The sequence below is a fragment of the Ostrea edulis genome, chromosome 6 (genome assembly GCF_947568905.1).
Source record: "Ostrea edulis chromosome 6, xbOstEdul1.1, whole genome shotgun sequence".
Lineage (NCBI taxonomy): Eukaryota > Metazoa > Mollusca > Bivalvia > Ostreida > Ostreidae > Ostrea > Ostrea edulis.
Window position 1 is genome coordinate 65,087,803 of NC_079169.1, and position 21,793 is coordinate 65,109,595.

The 21,793-nt window shown below is 35.4% G+C and overlaps 1 protein-coding gene across 1 annotated transcript; it reads left to right on the forward strand.

Annotated features, from left to right (window-relative positions):
- Positions 1–618: 618 nt before the first annotated feature.
- Positions 619–21,104, forward strand: LOC125647490 (uncharacterized). The gene is made up of 10 exons (XM_048874165.2): positions 619–1,925; positions 2,591–2,716; positions 8,074–8,274; positions 10,821–11,144; positions 11,505–11,675; positions 11,906–11,965; positions 13,024–13,113; positions 15,592–15,701; positions 16,609–16,774; positions 18,417–21,104. Exons 1-10 carry the CDS (start codon positions 1,820–1,822, stop codon positions 18,551–18,553), a joined length of 1,491 nt encoding a protein of 496 aa, XP_048730122.1. The 5' UTR covers positions 619–1,819; the 3' UTR covers positions 18,554–21,104.
- The last annotated feature ends 689 nt before the right edge of the window (positions 21,105–21,793 follow it).

Here is a 21,793-nt window from a genome sequence, read left to right on the forward strand (position 1 = left end):
ATATATTTATTTCCGTTTTCTGATATAACTGCCTTTCTTGTACAAATATAAATCTCAAAATTCAAAGCTTTTAAGATAAACCAAAGAAGCGTGTACGATTTCACTTTTATTACAGTTTGGCCATGTTATCAATGTATGTTCAACATATTCACAGTGTTACTTACATGCAGTACCTAAGAAGCCCAAGAAGCAGGAAACTGCACATCATTATCAAACTGAGTCTCTGTTCTTTTTTTTCCTTTTAACAACAACAACAACAACAAAAACGTGCATTTTTACGCTTTTTAAAGAAAATAGCAGGGCATGCATATCCAAGTCAATTTTGTTTAATAAACTATAAAGAATAAATTAATCACCCTCAGCCAAATCAAACATGTAATGTATAAGAATATCTTTTTAAAAGCTTGGGCAAAGGACAATTTTCCCCAAGTAACAAATTGAGAGGAAAGTGTCATTGACTTTTCATGAATTTGCCAACAGCCGTAGATTAATGACGTTACAATTCTGCAAATAGAGATCGCTTGTTTTAAAGGGACTAGTTTATGTCTTCTGATTTTTATCTGACTTTTCTTAGTTTAACATTAAAAATATAACTCATTTAAAATTGACAACTAAAATGTGCACCTTTTTAATGCCAGAATAAGGTCAATATTTTAGTCTTAACTCAGTGTTATGTAAACAAGTTTATATTTCTAAACAAAATAATTTAGTACACTTGTTAGAACTCGGCTATTGTCACTGGTCCCTTAACCCTTCAGGGTCATAGGGGCACTGAATGCTACACCAACTGTTTGTGACGGTCATGGGCGAGGGACTGGATTGTGGCGAAAGTTTCCCTTGTCCACTGCGCAATGTTGTCTGTCCATCTCTTTCTGTCTCCCTCGTCGTCTTTTCTCCTGTACATTACCCTTGACAGTCCACTACCCCTAGTGACATGATCGTACCAGTTTAGCTTCATTTTCTATACAGTGGCCAATAGCTCTTCATAGTGGCTCTCATGCTGGTTGATGGTCTTCCGGACTTCCTCCCTTGTGACATGTTCTGTGTGCGAGATGCCGAGTAGTCTTCTGATGAAACATCTCATTTCCACTGCTTGGATTTTCCTCTGCAGTTCTGTTGTCTGGGCGTCCATGTCCAGTGCATGTAGTGAATACAGTTTGAATGTGAGACTGGTGTTTTTGTCTCTCCATATTGGTTTCAGTCCTGCCATCACTATTGCTGTTTGAGCAGTTCTAACGAGAATTTCAGTCTTGGGATACTCTTTTAAAAAGAAGTTTTCTTCACCATGTTAACTCTATTCTTTTTCAATTGATCATTTTCTGTTATGTACGAGTTTTTAAAAGCTAGACTTATCAACAGGAACATCCTGGTCACTCACCATTAGTTACGTGGACCCTATGATTTAGTTAACTCTCAAAAACAAAAATAGAAAGAAAAAACAATCAACACGCTTAATTTCAATTAATCAAGATATGCTGTGGAATGGTTCTAACTGTTGCAGGAATTCACCTAGCTTGACAGCAGCTGTAACTACATTGTAGAAATAGAAGGTACGCCATCAGGAAAAAGCTTTTAAAGACGGTGACGTATGAAGTTCATGCTTAAAAATCCTTCCGAAATAGATTCACAATTGTACTATCATTTTACTATATTTACAGACTACATTTTCCTTTGAATGGCAAGATGGAAAACGCCTAACTGTTGGATTAATTTCCTTCTCCTTTGCTTTAAGAAGCATTCATTATAAGTAGAAAAACAGGAAGTAAAAATAACAGGTTTTTCACTGATATTCTTCCTCACTTGATGAACAGAAGACAAAATGCCTGCCATCGCAAGTTTAAGCTATGTTTTTGTCTTGTCACTATTGGCTCAGAACATCTTGGGCTACGAATTAATGAACCTTGTCAAGGAATTCTACATTAAAGGTAACTTCTTGTTCAGTATACACAAGCGTGTGACGCTTAAGTTTATGCAAGTCGACCGCGTCTTTTATATATCCTTTAAGGTGGGTCGATCCTCATGTGACTGGTTAAAAATGCAAAATCTGTATTAATTTCCATTCAATGTAGTTAAATATAATCAATAACCAAAGAAAATGTGTATGTTGCCACATTTTTTAAGATGTCAGACATAAAAAAAACAAACTGGAAGAATATGTTAACATCAGAAAATCACACATTTTCGTTTTACAGAATAATTAAAGTGGATAAAAACTTGTTGAAATGACAAATTTTAAATGTCAACATTTAAAAAAACAACTGTTCATTCATAAATATGCATAAATTAATTGTGGATATTAGGGAAATCATGTATAATAGACATGCAGTAGAAGAAATACCAGCATAGGAGTTATTGCCCTTGACAATATTTTTTTAATTATAGAGAATTGATTATCTATGGAAAATATAAACTTTTCAATATCAATAGTTTACCAGTTTTTTTATTTTATGCAGTGAATGGTCTGAAAGATATATTTCTATCATGCGCAAAGTTTAATTAGATAAAGATTTTTGCAAAAACCAATGACATCACACGAGGATCGATTAACCTTAGAGTTCCTCAATCAGTGTTTATATATATGTTCTCACAGATCAGGTTTCATGCCGTAGTGTTGGCGGGAAATGTCAGAATGCAACAGAGCAGTGTAACGGTTCTTATATCTCTTCCAACTGTGATAGGGTCGCTGGACTAAAATGCTGCTCTCCAAAAATTCAAGGTATGTTGCTAGATTTATTATAATTCAAAATGGCAAGTATTGCTTTAAATGAAAAGTGAAGATAACGAACATTGATCAATCTCATAACTTGTATAAGCAATACAAAATAGAGATTTGGATAAACATGGAGCCCTGGATATACCAGCGGTGGGATCAGGTGCTTAAGAGGACAGCATTTGACCCAATGATTAGTTGCATTGGCAAACTAGATTGGTATAACGGCCATAGAATTTGCGAAATGTAGACTTTAAAAAAGACTGTTGAAACCCCTGAACCATCAACCTGTTTGTCAGTAGCCTGCCTCGATTTAATCAAAGTACTGAAGGTACTGAAACGAGGTGACGTTTGGCAGTGAATGGCATGGATTCTAATGCAAGATCGAATTAAATGAAGGATATAATATGTTGGATGGTATTATTTGTAATTTGAAGCATATGTTATACCTTCAATTTGAGGTAATGAAATGTGTTAACTGTTGAAACATTCTAAAACTGAGTAGCAAGCATAATTAAGCTATATGTGAGGAAGAGGCCCATAGGCCACAATGCACATCTGACCTACCAAGGATGTGCTTAGTAGGAAGATTTTTAAAAATGTGGTCCCATCCAACCCCTTGGAGTCGTAACTAAGACAAACTTGAATCTAGACTAACTAAGGATGCTTCCATATCAATATTTTTAATTGAGAAGATTTTTTTTTAAAAATCCTATATATTTCATTGTAAAGTATTGATCCCCAATTGTTGGCATACCCTACCCCTGGAGGTTATTACTTGAACATACTTGAATACACTATGAAACGAAGGTTTCACATAAGTTACAGTGTTTTTTACTCTGTGGTTGTTGTTGTTGAAATTTGTAAAAAAAAAAAAAATGTGACAAAATTTTCACTAATTCTTGGGTATTTCCGCTTAAAAGAGTTCATTTGCTACCCTTCATATCTGATGACGACAACAACTGTCAACTCTTGAAATAACTCATTCAATTCTTGAGTCAAAGTTAAACCAGTCCAAGAAAATTTCCACTCTTGAAATATCAACTCTTGAAAACAAGTGTCAACTCTTGAGATAATTCATTCAACTCTTGAGATAAATCATATTTCGTGACAAAGAAATGTAAACGTGATTTCCAATATATTACTTCCAATGGAGTTCTTTTCTTGAATAACAAATATATTCACAAAAACATGTTCATTTATATTTCTTAATCAATGTTTACAGTTATCTGACTTGACCATGAAAGAGCGCGGGAAATGACGCTCGGCCCTTTCGATCGAAGATTACATGTTTACACCCAGATTTAGTATTAAAATCTCAAAAAATGCGTCCAAAAGAAATATTTTGGTAAAATTGTACGAAATTAACACATTGGGTGTCAGATAATTACCTTGAGTTAATGCGTTGGCAAGAATATATCAGTTCTCTCAGGCAAGACGTTTTCTCCTTGTTGATAAACAGGATAGCGTGGCGCGTATGGATACAGAGAGATAGTGCAGAGTTTAATATTAAAATTCTAATTACACACAATTTCTGCTTGATAAATACAACAGATCACATACAAGGAAGACTTCTTCAATCTGACATAAAACAGAATTTATATATAACAGTTTAATAAAAATGGAACATAGTATCAATGTGAACTATTTTTTGATAGGCGATAAATCGGCTAATTAACATAATCTTCAGACATTCAGACATCTGTTTACCCAGAATTCCTAGAGAAAAATAGACCATGTTTTCCCCGTCTATATGTGAAAATGCGAATGAATACAGAAGCAATGCAAATCGTTTCCTACAGTCCAATTCTGTTTTTCTAAGATCGTGGAATAAAATGGTGGCAAACGACAAATAATTTTGATCTTGTTTACAAACCTAAACACTAATTCGCGATTCCTTTTGATGTGTGGACTTTGTTTCATATCGAAGGGATAAAAATTGCGATTTCATACATTCTTATTTAACTCGCTTATCGTAGAGGGTAAACATATGGATCCTATATCAATCTCAAAGTGAATTGTGACAGCTTTTACGTTGCATTAGCATATGTGACAACAAATTTCTTATATTAAAAATCAAAGTGATTTCGCAAATGGTAGTGATTAAAACAGGGCGCCATTGAAGCTGGGGTCTGACATACGAGGCTGACTTACGTCACCTCGAAAAACTGCTCATACACACAAGGTTTTGCGTGTCGAATCAGTTGAGAGATGTAAACACCATATACAAGTGATAATGGAATATTGCTCTCTCTCTCTCTGTCTCTCTCTGTCTCTCTCTCTCTCTCTCTCTCTCTCTCTATATATATATATATATATATATGGGAAGTTGACGATGGAGAAGCTGAAATCATCCCGTTTATCATACAGTTGAGTTGTTAGTTTGTCTACAATAAAATATCTAACTATGAAGCAGAAGTGCACAACTATGATTGATACAGTTTCTATTTTTAAACTTTATGGGGGGGAAATGTTCTATCGCTACGGCTAATATCGGGTGGCCACCGTCATCTTGCAGACTATTCTGCCACATACTGGTAAAACATAGTTTTGTGAATGTGTACATGTATATAAATGCGGACTGTATTGGGGGGGGGGATAATTAAGGTCCATTGCAGTGGTAGTGTCAGTGAGCAATACAAACCTTGCTGGATGTGTTTGATGTCACATGGAGGTCCAGCAGTGTGCAGTTGGGAGGGGGGGTTGTTCTTATCTGGCATCCTTATAACTTTTCCTCGTTTTTCTCAGGGTCTCCAGCTGAGGGGTTGTGATATATCTTGGTGCTCGCTCTCTTCCAATCTGTTGTTAATTCTAATGACAGGGGTCTCATGAAGTTTGACGTTAATTCTAATGACAGGGGTCTCATAAAGTTTGACGTTAATTCTAATGGCAGGGGTCTCATGAAGTTTGACGTTAATTCTGATGACAGGGGTCTCATGAAGTTTGACATAATCTAATCTAAGTCTTACAACATGGTTGTAATATTTCCATTAGTAACACAAGACAAAGGCATATGAATGAAAAAGTTTAGACCAGTTTGTTTTTCAGTCATTCGTCAAGTCCCTTATGCTAGTTTCGATACTACCGTATTTAATTCAGGATACAGTACTTTTTGCTGAACTGATTTATAAACAATGAACTAACTTAAAACTTCAAGGTTAGAGTGATAAGTAAAGCCATGGACAAAGTTTTCTTACTGGTCATTGATTGATCATAGCAGTGGCCCTGGACAGATGACAGGGAATGCTTACTCCTCTTACGCACTTGATTCCACCTCTGGTATACCCAGTGGTCCGTGTTTGCCCAACTCTCTATTTTGTATTGCTTATAGGAGTTATGAGATTGATCACTGTTCGTTATCTTCACCTTTCATTGATCACTGTTCGTTATCTTCACCTTTCATTGATCACTGTTCGTTATCTTCACCTCTCATGACATACGATTCTACAGTGAGTGTTGAGTTCTTTATGTGTTCGTATTCCTATTCCAACCTGGTTCTGTAATATCACTAATATTTGTACGGTCCTAATTTTCCTTGTTTTCGCGCATATCCACAAGCAAAATGAACACCTACATGTACGTGCTATTTTATTTTAAACCACGAACACTGAATTTCAATAATGCTTTCAGCTAACAGTTCAAAGTTGTGATTGCTGGAAGTCTTGGGATATGCATGTAATATAAAATACTCTCAGCCCTACTAGTTTTAGTTCACCCTAGTCAACCTCATCATCTGAGGCAAGTGCTGGTACAGTGTGGTGTTAATGCATGTCATTAAAAGATAATATGTCTCCTACATTTAGATTTCCAGGAGATCATCATTTAAGACATTTCATTTTGTTGCAGTGACATTAGATTTCGTCAGTTGAGCTTGGTCGAACCTATAAAGACATACATTTCTATTACCAACACAGAACTTTTGTTAATGTAGATGCATTCACATAGTACTGCAATTAACAATAGGAAAATGAACTCATTTCATACTACCTCTCTTAGAATGAATGGTTACAAAATTATGTAGTGTAAAAGTATTTTGATAGTCTACTTGAGAGCATTTTGACGTAACATTTAGGAAACCGAAAGATGAAATGGACATTAATTATTGTTTCGTAATATGGGACCTTATCTTCAGCTAAAGATTTCCTATGCTCAATGCAAATACTTCCAAATACGTGTACATCGATATTATTGTAACCTGTGATATCAATATCTTCATTCATTCAGGATTGAATCTTGCTTCTTTCCTCTTTGTTCGTAGGCTCTTTCGTCTAACATATTTCAGCATCTCCTTTACATTTGACTTTCCCCAGTGGTATTCAGTACTGCTATACTTTATATCTTATTTAGTTTAACTATTACCGACTTCTAAGCTTTCCGAGGTGTTGTATCCACTCGCTCTACGTTAGTTGACATGTCTGCAATGAAAACAAATTGTGTTGGTCAGTCCATGGTTGTGAAGGATATCCGCAATGTGTAAACTGTTGTTCACAAGCTGTGTTTCTGGTCTAAGAGTATTAGTCATATTTTCCAAGTCTGTACCCAAAAATATTATTCCCTCCAATCAAAATCGGCGAGCTTCCTCTGCAAGTTGGGTGGACAGGTGTTTCAAAGACTACAATTTCTTTAAATGTTTTGTTATGGTAGTAGAAACATATTCGTAGTTAACACGTTGGTGGTTTTAATCCAGTTGATTTCTGGTTCCCAGTTCTGTGACTTTTGAGTTGCTGTCCGCAGTCAGGTCGCTCTTCCGGTGTGTTGTTTTCTTCTTTTCTATATTATGCATTAAATTGCAGTGATGTGGTGTTCCACGGCTGAGTCTGAGTTCTAACCATTTTTCTGCTCATAGTCCTATGAAGGTATCAGGGTGTGGACTGTACATTTCATTTCCCGTTTGATTTGGAGTAGAAATCAGCATTCGCTATACCCCCTCCGGGTGTGAAGTACAGCTGAAGAAATGGATGATTTTTTTTCCATTCGCACCATTTGACATAATCGCATTATCTTCTCAACCATCGATATTGGGTACCCTGTTTTAAGAATTACGAAAATTTCTCTATTGCACGTATCAAAGGCTACCCAGAATTTGTACTATAGTTTGGCGTGTTTTCTTTTGTTAAAAGTGTGGGTTATCTGTACATAACCAACAATATTAGATGGGGTAACTACTACTTCTCAGGGCCTGTGTATTTTTAATAAGATTTAATACTGTATAGGTGATCCCAAACATGAGGCATTCATAGAATATCACCGTGTAACATTCACTTCACTGACAAAAACCGTGTGTCGGTCCTTACCTTTATAATGCTATAAAATGTATGTTTTACATGAATTTTTCCTTGTAAAATATTCTATTTGAAATTCAGTTCAAGATACTGGCGATTGTCCGGGCCTTCCAATTTTGTCACGTGACACATGGGGAGCGGCTATTCCAAAAGCCATTGAGAAATTGGCGTTACCTGTGAACATGTTCTTCATTCATCACACGGAAATGGAGCATTGTGACAACACAGAGTCGTGTTCCTCCTCGATGAGAATCATTCAAAGGTTTCACATGAAGGACAGAGGTAGAGTCACAATTATGCCGGAGTCCTATGATACCGCGGTACTTAAGAATTTCGTTTTTATTTGTCGACTCGATTTCAGTCAATCTTAAGTGGTTGATGAATATCTTATTTATTGTTGTTTTCATTCATATAAATTCACAAACAGATGTTAATGTAACTGCTTGTTTACAAATGATTGATTGTGAGACAATAGCTGTATACGATTGAAAACGAGATTACTACGATATTGCAGTATTTATAGAAATACAGTGATGTCAGCCTAATGGTGCTAGAATTGTGAAAAGGGGCCGTTATCTCGTGAAATGTAAATTGTAGTATACATGTAATTAACAGAAAACTCAATAAAATTCAACAATTCTAATACAATAAAATAAATTCATATTAATGTAGAAGTAGATAACAAAACAAGAAAAGGAATTAATGAAAAATGTTGAATTTTCAATCGTTATAAATTCAAGTACTGCAATAGTTATCTAATATCTAAAGAAAACTCACCGACATGTCGCGGTTCATGCATGACGTGCGTATTTTACCGAAATACATTTTACCTCGGTACCGTAGGACCCCGCGGTATCATAGGATGGGTATATATATATATATATATATATATATATATATATATATATATATATGTATATATATATATATATATACATATACATGCTTCTAGGAGATTTGATTCCGCAGGTCTTGAGTTCAACCCCGGGTAGGGGCGGAAGTGGGTATCCAAATAGAGTGAAATTTTCTGTGCTTTATATTAAATATTTCTTCACTTAGAGCAGTTAAGTTCATTTAAATATTCATTGCCATTTCCGTATGGAGCGCCAAATTAACATAAACTTAAATAATTGAAGATATCTTCAATTATTTGAAGATATCATCAATTCATTTGATGCGCGCGACAATTTAATTAAAGATCTCTTCAAATAATTAATGATATCTTCAATTCTGAATTATTGCGCGCATTAAATGAATTGATGATAGCATTAATTCTTCTGCTGAATTGATGCGCGCTTTAATTGAATTAATGATCTCTTCAAATGATTTAATGATATCAACAATTGAATTGATGCGCGCTACAATTCAATTGAAGAGAGCAATAATTGAGATAATGCGCGCATTAAATCAATTGCTGAGAGCAATAATTGAATTGATGCGCGCATTAATTCATTTGATGAGAGCAATAATGGATTTAATGCGCGCATTAATTCAATTATTGCTCTCTTCAATTGAATTAATGATATTTTTAATTAATTTGAAGAAAGCAATAATTCTTCTAGAGAGAGCAACTAAATAATTAAAGATATCTTCAATTCAACATATCCACAATTGAATTAATGATCTCTTTAATTGAATTGTTGCTCTCTTTAAAAGAATTGATGCGTGCATTAATTACTTATACAAAAGCATTGTAAATAATTAAAGATATCTTCAATTGAATTAAAGAGATTATCAAATTATTTATACCGAGCTCTAAATCAATTATTGCGAGCAATATTTCTACGAAATTCATACTCTCATCAATTGAATTGAAGAAAGCAATAATTGAATTAATGCGCGCATCAAATCTATTATTGCTCTCATTAATTCAATTGATGCTCTCATCAATTGAATTGAAGAGAGCAATAATTGAATTAATGCGCGCATTAAATCAAATTTTGCTCTCATTAATTGAATTGATGCGCGCATTAATTCAATTGATGAGAGCAATAATTGAATTGAAGCGCGCATTAATTCATTTGATGAGAGCAATAATTGATTTAATGCGTGCATTAATTCAATTAAAGAGAGCAATAATTGAATTGATGATATCTTCAAATAATTGAAGATATCTTCAATTATCTGAGTTTATGTTAATTTGGTGCTCCATATTTCCGTGCTTTATATAAAATATTTCAAATGCAATGTGTATCTTGTATGATCCTCTGAAATGTACGTTAAGGATGTACTCTACATCGTCATAATGACTGACTTCCTTTTAAAACATGGATGAAAACATAAATATCAGCAATATTTTCATATTCATTTAAAAAATCATCGACTAGCTGAGTAGCTCAGTAGGTTAGCACGTCGACTGCTGAACTGTAGATCGTGTGTTCGAGTCTAACAGGGGTTTTAACTTTTTTCAGATTGCTTTCTACTAAAAATGCATTTTTTGACTAAATAAAGTAAATTTGAAAGTTTTCAATTTTAAAATATTGTTGTTTATATTCTCCACTTTTCATCCATATCAGATTTCTCTGGTGTAGCATACCTCCTTAAATAACTGTGTCCCATTTCCATTCTCAATGACCGTGTAGCGTGTGACAGCGTGGCAAGAATTCCATCGTCATCGAAAGCAAGTTTTTTTTACTTGCCTAGATGGTCAAGCGATCGAGCCCGCTGGTTACATGCTGCTAGGAGATTTGGCTCCGATATATACAGCGTATATGTGTAAATATATATATATAATTTACAATTGCTTATTCGACACATATCAGTTCTTACCACATTCATGATATTTTTGAAACATTGCATACACCATCAACTATTTTCTACACTTGTAGGTTGGAGCGACATCGCCTATGGCTTTTTGATTGGCGGCGATGGCCAAGTGTACAAAGGACGTGGCTGGGACCATGTAGGGTCAAATACCTACCGCTATAATTATGTGTCCTTGGCTGTAGCTTTCATTGGAGATTTCAATGACACAATGCCAGGGTCTATCGCTTTGAGTGCAGCTCAAAAACTTCTGACTTGTGGTGTTCACAGGAATGCGATCAAAATATCGTACAGTTTGTATGGTCATCGTGACGCCAGAAATACGTCATGTCCCGGTTACACGCTGTATAATGCGATCCGGAAGTGGGAACACTACAATGTTACTACAGGTGATACTTATATTGCGGATTGTGTAACAGGAGAATTATAATTATTTGTAATGTCATATGAACTTGATTTAGAAATTTCCTTTTCTGTAAGACTTCAGAAATTCAAATCACCAAAATATTCATTCCTTCCTATTTTTTTTTTTATATAATACCAAAAAGGAGAAAGAGAAGAATACATGTCCATGAATTTACGTATAATTAGGAACAATATTGTCAAATCCACGACACGACTTTCAATGCCAGTGAAAATTAACGAAACTACATGTACAATTATACTTGTACTTGTACATAGATATGTATATAAAATTCAGAAATTGACAGAATTCAAATTTCATGTCACCTTGAAAATTTTGATTTCAGATGAAGATGGACCTTGTTTGCAGAAAGGTGGTTTATGTGGACCGACTTATCTCCCCTGCAAAGGCAGGTATCATGAGGGTCTATGCGATGGCTACTATAAGAGACAGTGTTGTATTCCCAACCAAAAAGCAAAAGTAAAAAAATTACCAATGTCTCCATCCACTCTGATAGGTAAGTTAAGTCTACGTCTGGTTTATAACAAGTATACGCACAATATCACCGCAAAACTATCAACATACCAGGCAGGAAACGTTTGTTCATATCAGTGAAAAATTGAGATTTCTAATCATTATAGTTTTAACGATGTGTAGTAACGCTTGGACTAGAGAAAAAAACAACATCTGTACATAGTGATATTATTCTTTTGTCATTAAATGAATATTAAATTATCTACTTTGAAGGAGGCGTCAATTGCTATGGAGATTTTATGCTTTTACGTCCGACCGGAAAAAAATCTGGAGGTATCTGTTGCATTACACCCTTACGATAATAAATCTTGTATCACACTCTGACAATAATAAATCTTGTATTACATGTACACCCTCACAATAATAAATCTTATTGTATTATACCTTGACAATAATAAATCTTATTTTATTATATTTTAAAACTTATTTTATTATATACTTTCAATTTCATCTCTTCTTTTTTCTTTAAAAGTTTGCGGGCATATATCACACGATATATGCCCGAAAACATTCCGGCCCGCAAAATTTTTTCTCAGTTAAACCAATAAAGAAATTATTAAAAATAAAATCGTTGCTAGTTTCTAATTGAAATTGAAAGTATGTAATAAAAAGGTTATAGACTATGACGACCTCGCTTTTTGTCGCGGGCGGACCTCGCAAGCTCGGTCCGTCTACGCGCCCAAAAACTCGGTCGTCATATTTTCCCATACAAGGTCTATAACCTATAATTATTGTAACTTAAAATAAACAACCATTCTCTTATACATGTACATCTGTTTATTCATATTTACAGTTGGTTTTTTTTTTTTACTTAATTACATGTACAACTATCTATTGCATGTACTATAGCTATTTATTTTCAACAGATATCTTTTTACTTAATTACATATACAATTATCTATAGAGTTAATTAGACATACGAGTATCTATTTAGTTAATTACACAAATATCTCTAAATTAATTACATAGACTGGCATCAAATTAGATAATTACATGTACAAATATCTCTATACTTAATTACATATATACTGGTATCTGATTAGTTAATTACATGTAGAAATACCTCTATACTTAATTACATATACGGGTTAATTTAAATGCATAAAAATATACTGTATATCGCTTTACTTAATTATGAAACATGTATATTTTTAAGTATATATACAGACGGTTTTGATGTAGTGCTAAATATATCTGCAATGCTGAGAAATGTCGGGATCATTTTATCATACCTCTCCAGTGAATGAATGAACATATCGGTTTAGTTCTGATGTATTACTGAAACCCATACAAGTGAAATTTGAATATGAAACTGGTACTTAATTTTGTAGGAGTACAGGAATCTCAAAGGGACGTGGACTATCATCTTAGTCTTGCAAATGAATTTCACAGCTGTTTCGTGCAAGTTGGAAATGAAGTTTGTACGTTTTTGTTTTGCTACTTGTCTTACAGATATTAGATAAGGATAAAAGAGAAAGAAAAAAGACAACAACAAAAAAAAATAAGGAAAACTCACAAAACTAAATTTACTACTAGTGTGTGATGCTACATGTATGTACATTAGATTTGTATATCGTCATGTTCTCATAACAAAATTGAGAGCTTTTGCATCAATTTGGGTTTATCTGTCAGTCAGGCTGCCGCATTGCTTTTCATCAAAGATCTTTGGTGATCAGGTCTTCCAATGGTCTGTTGGAATCCCCATGGGCACGAATTGTGCTCCTTTCTAAGCTGACCTGTTTTTATATTCCAATGAAGCAGAATTTATTAAAAAACTTCTACGTGAGAAGAAAAAATCACTTACTGTGGTCTTCAATTCGACATTTAGATATATCGACGATGTACTATCTATTAACAATAATAATTTTCATTCAAATGTCGATTCGATATATCCCAGTGAATTCGAAATAAAAGACCCCACAAAGTCATCCACTTCTGCTCCATACTTAGATATTTTATTGAAAGTAGATATTAACGACAAACTAACAACTCTAACTTTATGACAAACGGGATGATTTCAGCTTCTCCATCGTCAACTTCCCATATTTATGTAGCAATATTCCATTATCACCTGCATATGGTGTTTATATCTCTCAACTGATTCGATGCGCTAGAGCTTGTTTTGTGTATGATCAGCTTTTAAATCGAGGTAGGCTACTGACAAACAAGTTGATGGTGCAGGGGTTCCAACAGTGTCGTTTAAAGTCAGCATTTCGCAAATTCTAAGGTCGTTATAACGATCTAGTTTGCCAATACAACCTATCATTGGGTCAAATGATGTATGACGTGTTTCATACCGATTGTTAAGTTGTTCTTGGCGCATTGATTTTGACTGCGGTTAACTCCGTTTACCTGATCAGGATATAGGGCCCACGACGGATGTGAACGGTCGACAGGGAATGCTTACTCCTCCTAGGCACATGATCCCACCTCTGGTATTTCCACGGGTTCGTGTTTGCCCAACTCTCTATTTTGTATTGCTTATAGGAGTTATGAGATTGATCACTGTTCGTTATCTTCACCTTTCATCTATCAACAGTGATATTTCCTGAATATCTAAGATATAAATAGAATCTATCGGTAGAAAACTTAGTGAGCTGGCATAGGTCAAATGGTCATAAATTAAATGTCAAGCGTATCAGCAAACTTTGCGGAATTGAATTCCGACGAATGGCGGTATTCATTATTGACGTTTGGTGGAAACCACAATTAGTACGTTTTAACACGAGTCGGATACCAAATATTAACGAGTATAGTCTTCACTAATGGTATGATTTGGTTAAGAAATGTGAATTAAGGTAAAACCCCATATAACACAACCCTTTTTCCAATATGGAATGGTGACGTCTCCATGTAATTGAAAAAATCCCGAGCAACATCAAAATTGGTACCGTATAAGTTTTACATTATGACCCCTGGGTCGAGACCTCTGCTGGTGGACTGTTAGTCCCCGAGGGTCTCTACAGCCCAGTAGCTAAGTACTTCGTTACTAGCTTGAAAATACGGATGTATATTTAATTGCTGTTATAAAATTTAGAAATTCATTTCAAAATTAAGGATTATCTCCCTCATGCATAGCTCTTATCCTTGGACGAATTTGGCTCCACTTTTTTGGCACGCTGTTTTTGGCTATATTTATCTCTAAAACTTCATAGTTATTTCGGATTTCAAACATTTCGGTTGAGCATCACTGAAGAGACATTATTTGTCGAAATGCGCATCTGGTGCATCAAAATTGGTACCGTATAAGTTTTACATACAACCAACCACCCAATATGAAATGTAACATTTTTTTTATATAATCATACATTATCTACTTGGTTGAAGTTCCTGGGCACCTGGTCCCACCTCTGGTGTGTCCAGGGGTCCATGTTTGCCCAACTCTCTATTTGTATTGCTTGTAGGAGTTATGAGATTGATCACTGTTTGTTATCTTACCTTTCATTGAAAAATCGATTTTCAAGTGCTTGTCCAGAATATATTCTAATATGAATGAAATTCAGTTCAAGGTCATCATCTGTGCACTAACCTTTCAAGGTAAATTCCTACCTATATAACATTCCCAATCCAGTAATTTTTCAAGGCTTTTATAGTTATACTCGTTGCATCAGTTTTACTATATTTTTCTCTATTTTTTTAACTAGGAGAATTCTGTTTTGTTGTAGGTCTACATCCAGCGGTTGTAGTTGTTGAGATTGTGTTGTCAGCCTGTTTATATTCAATGACAGTTTTTGATATTGTAGGTCTACATCCAGCGGTTGTAGTTGTTGAGATTGTATTGTCAGCCTGTTTATATTCAATGACAGTTTTTGATATTGTAGGTCTACATCCAGCGGTTGTAGTTGTTGAGATCGTGTTGTCAGCCTGTTTATATTCAATGACTGCTTTTGATATTGTAGGTCTACATCCAGCTGTTATAGCTGGTGTTGCCAGCCGAGAATCAAACTTTGGATACTCCCTGACGCCAGACGGATGGGGAGACCACCACCAAGCCTATGGCATGATGCAGGTTAGATACATGTATAATTACAAACTGCAATGTATTCTGTGTGGTAAATGATGATGACAAGTGAACAAGTAATGTGGATCACGGAATGTGGATCCCGGAAAGTGGTATGTAATGTGGATCACCGAATGTGGATCACGGAATGTGGGTATGTAATGTGGATCACCGAATGTGGATCACGGAATGTGGGTATGTAATGTGGATCGCAGAATGTTGATCATGGAATGTGGGTATGTAATGTGGATCGCAGAATGTAGGTATGTAATGTGGATAACGGTATTTGGGTATGTAATGTGGATCATGGAATGTGGGTATGTAATGTGGATCATGGAATGTGGGTATGTAATGTGGATCCCAGAAAGTGGGTGTGTAATGTGGATCACGGAATGTGGGTATGTAATGTGGATCATGGAATGTGGGTATGTAATGTGGATCATGGAATGTGGGTATGTAATGTGGATCATGGAATGTGGGTATGTAATGTGGATCATGGAATGTGGGTATGTAATTTGGATCATGGAATGTGGGTGTGTAATGTGGATCACGGAATGTGGGTATGTAATGTGGATCACAGAATGTGGGTATGTAATGTGGATCATGGATTGTGGGTATGTAATGTGGATCACGGAATGTGGGCATGTAATGTGGATCATAAAATGTGGGCATGTAATGTGGATCATAAAATGTGGGTATGAAATGATAGCAATAAAGTTTGAAATTGAAGTCTGGTTGTTTATTTCCTATACCTATTTAATTACTTGTAATAATTTCCAACTTTCGTCTCTGTGCTTTACATCACTCACAATTCAACACACTGTGTACGCAAGTAAGATTTGCATGAAAAACTAGATACTCGAATGAAGGTAATGTGCATATCTGAAATGTCAGCGGATGTTTTATATTTTTCTAGTGCGATTTTCGAATCTGCCCTGTGTGTCGGTGCGGATTATCTTGTACCAAATACAAATTTGACAGCTGTGACCACATTCGAATGATGTCTAGATATACCCTTGTGCCCTTTATCCAGGCTGTCAAGGTCAAGTTTCCAACATGGCTACCACAACAACACATCCAAGGTAAATATGCCATGATAGTGCAATCCTTCTAGTAAGAAAATATAAATTCCCCTTATTACATGTATCAAAGTAAGAAAGTTCCTTAAAGTGATGTCAAAAGCAAGAAAATTCCCTAAAGTAATATCAAAAGTAATGATAGCATCTAATATAGTGGAATTTCTAACATTTCCATCCAGTACAACCTGATATTCTAAAAAATATTTTATTATGCTCTATCTTACCACAGGAGTCTGAAGTTTTATCAATTAAATAAAAAAAAAAATCCGGGGAAAATAATATCCACCGTCTTCTAATACAAAACGTGTTTTTTATTAGAAGACGGTGGATATTTTCCCCCGGAATTTTTGTTTTTTATTTAATTGATAAAACTTCAGACTCCTGTGATCTTACCTATTGGTACATATAAATTTCGTAATAGAATTCACTGTACTTGTGTTATAGACAAAAGCATTCAAACACTCTGAAATTGTAAAAAAAAAAATTGATAGACTAAGACAAGCTATCTTTTAATGAAAGAGGCTAGCTTGCAATTCCATTTTCTGAACGCTTTTGTAATACTAGTAGTTTTTTAACATTTCATGAATTCCTTCAATCTTATCATTCCAATTATTTTGGATTTTTCTCAGAGGGGTTTCAAATACATTTCCGAGGTTTCTTCAGTTTTTTAACATCAAGTAATTTTGATTCCTTAACACATTTAATGACATGCATCATTGGTTACAACTAAGTTTAATCTTTAAAACTTTGACAACCGTTTTGTAGTTCCAAGAAGCAGACACATTTTTAGACAAATTTTGATTCCTCGTAAAATACATGTACTTCCTTGTCTTGAAAGTAGAGGAAATTAATTCTACGAAATAAAACAAATAAATAAACTTTTTATTCACAGCTTCCTTCTCTGAATTTATTAACGTAATCACTTCCGCTATGGGCTTGAAAATCGTACCATAATTCAATAAATCATGTTTCGTCACTTTATCAAATCACATATTGTTTTAGTTGACGCAGTGTAAGCACGACGGCCAAATAGCGATATCTTTGTTATATCAAGCAAATCGCATGTTTCTAAACTTTTTATTTTTTCAGCAAAATTAATTCATTTCATGCCTAAAACTACTTTACATGTGTTTTAAATGAAACAGTTTACGTAATTTTCGAGTTTGAAAGCGATGAAATTTAAATCTTGCGATATGCATATTTTTTTCGATATTTTACGTGGCATTTTCTGTGAGGACATATGCGACCTCGGGCGAGAAGATTTGAAAAGAGTTGTTAGTCATTTCATAAAACAGATTAGATACTTTTGTAATTGACAAAAAAAAACAACCAATTATCACATTAACCGCTTGTAAATAACACTGCATTAGGGTGTTTTGTGCCGTTTAAGGGTGTACTTGCTGTCGGTAGAGAGGATTTAGATTGTTTTTTTTTTCAATTTTCGAAGGAAGGTATGAGGAAAAAGACGTGAATATTTTTTGACGGCACAACGACTATGCCATAAAAAAACCAGTAGAATTTGTCCCTGTACTTTTTCAAAAAAGCACTTGGACAAAGACGCAGATAAACTGTAAAATATAAAAGTTACAATTCGATTAATGGTTTCACTACCTGTGATTCATGTTACCTTTTTCTGTACTTTTAGGAGGCGTGGCCGCTTACAACTTTGGGGTTGGTAATGTCAGGTCGTGGGCAAACCTTGATGTAGGGACAACAGGCGGAGATTACAGTAATGACGTCATCGCTCGTGCGCAATGGCTTGTCACTAGATATAAATGGTAGAAGATTTTAGTATGGCTTGTGAAGAATAAATGAGGGAATTTGTGCGTATCAGTGGTCTGGACCAATATTGTATTTATATTATTATATATTTTTTTTAAGCATATTTCTTCTCAGGAGCTCAATATCACATGGCCTCTCACCTTTGGTCGGCGCGGGTTCGAATCACACTCGCGCCGGTAAGTGAGAAAGTTTCCCAGTTTACTTTCGGAAGGTCGGTGGTCTCTTCCCAGGTACATTGTATCTGGGTTCTCTCTTCCACCAATAAAAACTGGGCGCCACCAAATAACTGAAAAATTGTTGAGTGTGGCGGAAAACATCAATCAATCAATCTTCTCAGGAATACTTGGGGAAAGAATATTTGCTTGAATTAATTCACCTGTATTCATTTGATTTAAACAGTATTTTATTATGTATCACACGATAGGATCTGACGGGTACCTGTAAAGTGCGAAACGAAACGAAATCTAACGAAACGAAATCTACCGAAACGAAACGAAACCTACTGAAACGAAACGAAACCTAACGAAACGAAACCCACCGAAACGAAACATACCGAAACGAAACGAAACAGATTGTATAACCGAACTCTTTTAATTATAATAATTAAAAATGGTATCTTAGGCCCCTGTGAAAGTTACCACATATAAATAAAATTCGCCTCCCCTTTGATCGATGTAGGCTTTCGGCTTGACTGTTACAAAGTTTTAAAAGCTGGAAAGGGGGGAGTAAGCACAAAGTACATATCCGTAGTTGATTAAATGCCATGCACAATTAGTTTCGGATCCATAAATTTCAGAACCGAGGGTTACAGTCTCAGAGATCTGGGGAAACACACTATACGAGGGGTGGGGTCGCCGACGTTGGATCCGCCTTTGGGCATAGATACATTGTTTGAAGAAGCTGGTGTCTGAGAAAATTGAAAGCAGGAAGAGCTCTTAACCTCTTATTTTATCTTTAACTGCTGAGGTGCGAGTACTTTCAATAATGGAAAAACTCTATACATTTTGGGTGTTGCTAAGACAGGGAATTGAAAACGGGACGGAAAACGGAATTTTTTTAATGCAATAATATTAGGAGGAGGTCGGCATTTTGTAAACTGAAAAGGCTTATGAACAAGGGAATTTTAAGCAGAAATCACAAAGAGAACGGGAGGACATATTCAGAATCCACCGTTTGATATACTACATACAAATACACAATATCCACATGTATACATATATTTGTCTTTAGAGCAAAAAATATTGAAACATGTATTCATGCCCAAAAGCGGATCCAACGCCGACGACCCCATCTCTCGTTTAGTGTGTTTCCCCAGACTTCTGATCTGTGAGACTGTAACCTTCCGTTCTGAAATTTATGGATCCGAAGCTAATTGCACATGGTACCTATGTACTTTGTGCTTACCCCCCCCCCCCCTTCCAACTTTTAAAACTTTGTATCAGTCAAGTCGAAAGCCAACATCAAAGAGGAGGCGAATTTTATTTATATGTGTAAACTTTAACAGGGGCTTAAGATACCATTTTTAATTATTATAATTAAAAGAGTTCGGTTATACAATTTGTTTCGTTTCGGTAGGTTTCGTTTCGTTTCGGTGGGTTTCGTTTCGTTTCGGCAGATTTCGTTTCGTTTCGGTAGATTTCGTTTCGTTTCGTTTCGATTTCGTTTCGCACTTTACAGGTACCCGGATCTGACAGCAGAGCCTTCTCCTGCATTCAGTATCAAGGACAATATTATTTACACGTATGGAAAAGGAACATTTGTTTGATTACAATTCCTGTAATTAATCTTATCGAATATGAAATTAATGAACAGTGTAAATGTTTGAGGAAGTATTTATTAACTTACATTGTAACGTCATATTAGCTGCGATATTTTCCCTCTAAGCCAAGCAATTATCAACAACAACAAAACGTACGAAGGTATGAGAAAGCTTGTCTGGAGTTTGAAAACGTTTGTGGTACTTTCCAAACAATTTATTCATCTTCAGTGAAGTATACCTCAGTGAGGCTAAATTTTTCCAGAAGTGCTATTCATTATCATTTTTCAGCATATCAAGAGCAAATGACGCGACTCCACTGTGTAATCAGCGATCTCGTGATAATGATTGTTTAATATTTTGAAAAATAATTCAGATTACTTGGAACACAGTCCAATATCCTTTGTTCGTATTGAACAAGGTTAACATCCATTCGCAACTAAGATACACCCAAACTCTTGTATCTGAGGAATAAAGGAAATCTCCTCTATTGACCTTGACCTTTACAATTAACCTTGAATTCAATAGTATCTTTATACAAGTTGTGTACATGCAAGTCTGATATCTCTTGTACAGAACGTTCAACAAACACACCATATCGTGCTTATAAACATAAGAACTGGCAGGCAAGAGTATCTCTTTCTGTAACATTAAATGTAGCTTAATTAATTGAGAGAGAGGGAGAGAGTTTGATTACATGACCATTTATTTACTACTGATTTCAATAATTGATTTATTTGAATTTGTTGCTTCAGTAATTTTGATAAACATTAAGTAATAAACATCAATAATGCATGTTTGTTTTTCTTTATATTCATATCAAAAAGAGATTCATGGAGCTTGGCGATCATCTGAGTATAGCAGAAATTAGGTTCATGTGACCTAATTGGCCCGATTTCCGGGAGGGGTGTCCCGGGGGTGAGGAACTTAGCCCGGGAGTGTTAGATCCTCCCAAGGCACTGACGTCACAAAGTTACGTTTAGGTCGGGCCAAAATTAAGAAAGTTGTGGTAATGTGAACAAAAAGCCCTCTTTTTGCTAACCCTATAGGGTTTCGGTTGAAGGTTAGAAAAGGTTCCTTGGGGGTCGAATTGTTGGCTAAAAATAACCCCTAACCACCGGGGAAAGAAATCCCTAGCCCCCTGCAAATATGACCGCAATCGACCCAGGAACGAGGATAGTATGAAGGGTATACCCCACCCAACCCATCAAAATATATAAATCTGAAATTACTTGATTTTTCTAACCCTAATTGACTATTTTTTTTATCCGTGGATTTTAACGGGATTTTTACCCTGGTCCGAAGGGAAATAGACAGAAACATCCCCTCCCAAAAGTTGACCCCAATCCCCCATCTTGGGGGTGGGGTGGAGAGAGACTTATTTTTTGGAGGTATCCCAATCGCCCTACTTTGTCAATTTCGCGTGCAAATTCACGCTTTATTTAACCTCAAGCCAGGGTACTAAGCGACCCCCTCAGATAATT